Genomic DNA, 3,766 nt, shown 5'->3' with positions numbered 1-3,766 from the left:
GTAAATCCCGCAAAGGTGTTATTGCTGAAACTAGCTAACTCGTTTTTATATCTATAATAATAATAGTCAGTTTTTTGTTTGTCCTGAAAATAAGTGTGCACGCTCCTTCTAAATGCGTATGCGCGCGCACTTAACAGATGTAAGCAAAAAGCAGATATAAATATACTTTAGTAGACATTTTGTATAACAACATATTAAGAGTTTAAAGTTTATAAAAAGATCTAACGTTAGGTCGTATAATAACGTTATATGTTTATTTATTGATAGTATTAAGTACGGTAAAGTTTAGCCCTCACTAAACTAAAGCAAAAAACGAACATAAGTTACAGTGTTAATTCATCTCTTTATCGAATATAGGCCGTACTTAATAAAGGCTTAAGTAATGTTAAGCCTAAGACAAGTGGGCTTGTAGGTTTCGGTGTTTACGATTATAATTCTTTTGTATTATTCTAGAAATCCTTTATTTAAACAAGTACTGTTGCAATAAAAATTCTAAACTTACCGGTTTCTACGAGTCAATAAAAATTCTATTATGCTTATCAACAGTTTGTTTGAGTTTTAGAGACAAAGAACATAGAATATCTTAAAACAAACATGAAATTTGTTCCCCAAACACAAAATTCTTTGAACTATAACACGACTGTTGCAGTAATATAAACCCACGTATTTTGTTGTTGTTTTTTTTTGTCTGTTTTCTAATAACTCAGATGAGTTGTGGATTTCGACTGTGTTTATTTAAATACATTGTTTCGTAAAAGTCACATTTTTATGAAGAGTTCTGGTCTGAACCGTTCATCTGAGGTCATTTTTAAAATCTTATTTGTAAGCAGTGTTTGAATTTTAATTGTTATGAAATGCCTTAATTTACTAATATTATTGTAAATACGTATACTGTATATAATTCAACACAAACACTGGGTACCAGCCAAAATAAATCGTTCTGTTTGTGTTCTGTCTTGTTTTTAACACAACTTTTATTACAGTGTATATCCACTGCATCCAAATGAACAAAGAATTATCAGAAAATACAATGTATGCCTGTGAACTGACTCCTTTGGAAGTACACGAGTCTTGAAAATTGTATTACGATTCTATTATATTTAGAACAGATAATTTTATCAGAAAGCTAGTTAAACATGTCGGTTCATTCCACATATCATCATCATCCTCTGTATTGAACTATTTTAACGAAATTAAGGAAACTATATACCACGATAATAAAAGTTACAGCTGAAGAACACACTTCAATGATCGAACAAAAGAAACACACACAACTCCCACAATTAGAGACACGTGTATTAAGACAAGTTAACCAACTACAGATACATATCACCACAATTGTTTTTGTTGGTATACGTTTGTTTGATAATCGAATATTTTTACAGGAATCTAAATATTGATACGTTTTATTGGTGAATATCAAAACAGTGAATTTGAAGACGTATTTTAACGGTTTAAAATACAAGCCTCTACTAAGAACGTTCACGTTTTTTTCAGTATGACCAGTTTAAGTTCAGTTTTATGCATTGAAGGTTACCACGTTAACTTTGGCAGGTTTATTCAAATATAACTAATTAAGTATACATTATTAAAATCCCATCAGTGTATTTTCACTGAAAAATATACCTTCGTAATACACGATATTTTGGTTAATCTTTCTTGAATATAGTGAAAAGTACAATTGCACTTTAATATAAGATAAACATATACACAAGATTCATATAAAACAAATGAAATTAGAAAAAGATGCCTCTTTGTAAAAATATATGTATAAAATACTGCCCAAAACTATATATGTGTGTGTGTGTGTGCACGCGCGTATATATATATAGATATAGATTACATACGTTACTTTGAGTTTACCGACTTATGCAATGAACTTGTACAGATCTAAAAAAATTATATTTCAGTACATTGTTTCATTTGTATTTTCAGTCTGTTGTTTTATAGATCATAAAGAACAAGTATGTAAAAAAATACCACCTTAAAAACTAACAAAGTATATACAGCACCACCTGCAGATGGTGAACCATTCGATGTATTCTTCTATTCATCACATGCAAATCTCTTAATAATAAATCAAACTGTTATTGCTCCAACTCTTTTGATTCTGTTGGAAATTTTCCAATAACTACAAAAAGATTAAAAATTTCACAGTGAACAACTTTTTTTTCTTTATATTTTAAGTTGAATATTTTTGAAAATCCGAAACAATTTTTAAATATTCCATCTATTTTTTGACTTACCATTCCAAAAGTACGGTTATTCCAAATTTCTTTTATAGAAACAAAAATCTCAATACCTTCTAAGGCATTTTATGTTTAAGTTTATAACCTAATTAATATGGCACAAAAGCCAAATATTATCTTCAACCACTAGATGACGCTGTAATTAATTTCAGAATGGCAAGCAGTGTTCATATCCAGATTTCGTTCTTCTGATACTGTATTATTCTTAGTATCCATAACTGTACTGATAGTAAGGACCAGGATATCCGTAGCCATAGCCATATTGTTGTCTTTTGTCAGGGTACACAGGCATTAGGTACTGCATGTTCTTAGCTTGTTCAATTTTCTTCTCTTTACGTAAGCAACGAGCACCACAGAGAAACAAGATGGCGGAAATGAGATTCGTTCCCACGCCAATCCATGCGAGTATATAAGACCAGCCATGATAATATTTAGTTTGTCCTGGTTGCTTCAGAATCTTAAATAAAATACAAATTAGTATTAAGTGAAATATACACCAGAAGCGTTTTTATAAAGCTACACAATGGCCTATCTCTGCTCTGGCCACTGCAAGTATCAAAACCCGATTTATAGCGTTTTAAGATCACTGACTTGGCTAATAAGCATCATTTGAAGAAAATTATTGTGCTCCAATTTAATGTGATAGAAATCATGTTTGGCTGCTGACGACAAGCTTAATGAGCTTCCTTACATCAGCAGATTAGGCTTTTTAACATCACAATATTTTCCCTGTTTAACAACTTGTTTGTAAGTAATTTTCATAAAGCAAGCAAGCATTCCAATAATAATTTTCAGTCATACAAGAATTTGCGCGAATACAGTTCACGATCCAAGTTAAACTATAAAAGTTATTTTATTTTGTCGAGCCAGTTATCATAATCACTATAACCTGCAAGATTCTTTAGAACACTTAACCCTGTAGTTACAGCCACTAATTTTAAAATTATATTTATATTACTTTACCTTTCTTATTGCAACTTTCTTGTGGCAATGATTGTTCGCGTATCATTTATATTCAAAATACGAAATAACAGTGGGTTTTTATACAGGTGCGGTATTTAATGTATCCTACTCAAAATACGAAAAACTAATGAAGAGCAAAGAACGCCGTCATCATTGAAACGATATTTATCGTTTCGCCAATTATCATTTTTATTTGTCAAAAAGCATCAAAGTTTGTGTAACGTACAGAAAAGAATCATGGACATAAGTTGTGACTGCTGTTGAGAACTGTCTAGGTACAACGTTTACGGCTAGTCTGTCTTCCATGAGGGTCAGAACAGCATAGCATTATCATGTTTGTTTAAATAAGCCTATGTTTAATTTTGGTGACGTTTTCTTACATAAAATATCTTCTTATCCGCTTGAAGTAACATTCACTTAGTAAAACGATAACTGGGTACTTGATGCAATACTAAATTAGCAGAACATGTAACTGGGTACTTGATGCAATACTAAATTAGCAGAACATGTAACTGGGTACTTGATGCAATACTAAATTAGCAGAACATGTAACT

The 3,766-nt window shown here is 31.0% G+C and overlaps 1 protein-coding gene across 1 annotated transcript in view; it reads right to left on the bottom strand.

Moving 5' to 3' along the window:
* Positions 1-1,282: 1,282 nt before the first annotated feature.
* The window catches only part of LOC106472682 (transmembrane protein 178B-like), a 27,684-nt gene continuing 25,200 nt past the window's right edge, over positions 1,283-3,766 (bottom strand). The window contains exon 5 of the mRNA XM_013933336.2: positions 1,283-2,706. Coding sequence (XP_013788790.1) covers positions 2,455-2,706 — 252 coding nt within the window. The 3' untranslated portion in view covers positions 1,283-2,454. The remainder of the gene's footprint in view (positions 2,707-3,766) is intronic.

This window comes from Limulus polyphemus, unplaced genomic scaffold (genome assembly GCF_000517525.1).
Source record: "Limulus polyphemus unplaced genomic scaffold, Limulus_polyphemus-2.1.2 Scaffold5522, whole genome shotgun sequence".
NCBI classification, from domain to species: domain Eukaryota; kingdom Metazoa; phylum Arthropoda; class Merostomata; order Xiphosura; family Limulidae; genus Limulus; species Limulus polyphemus.
This window is presented reverse-complemented; position numbering and strand designations above follow the sequence as displayed.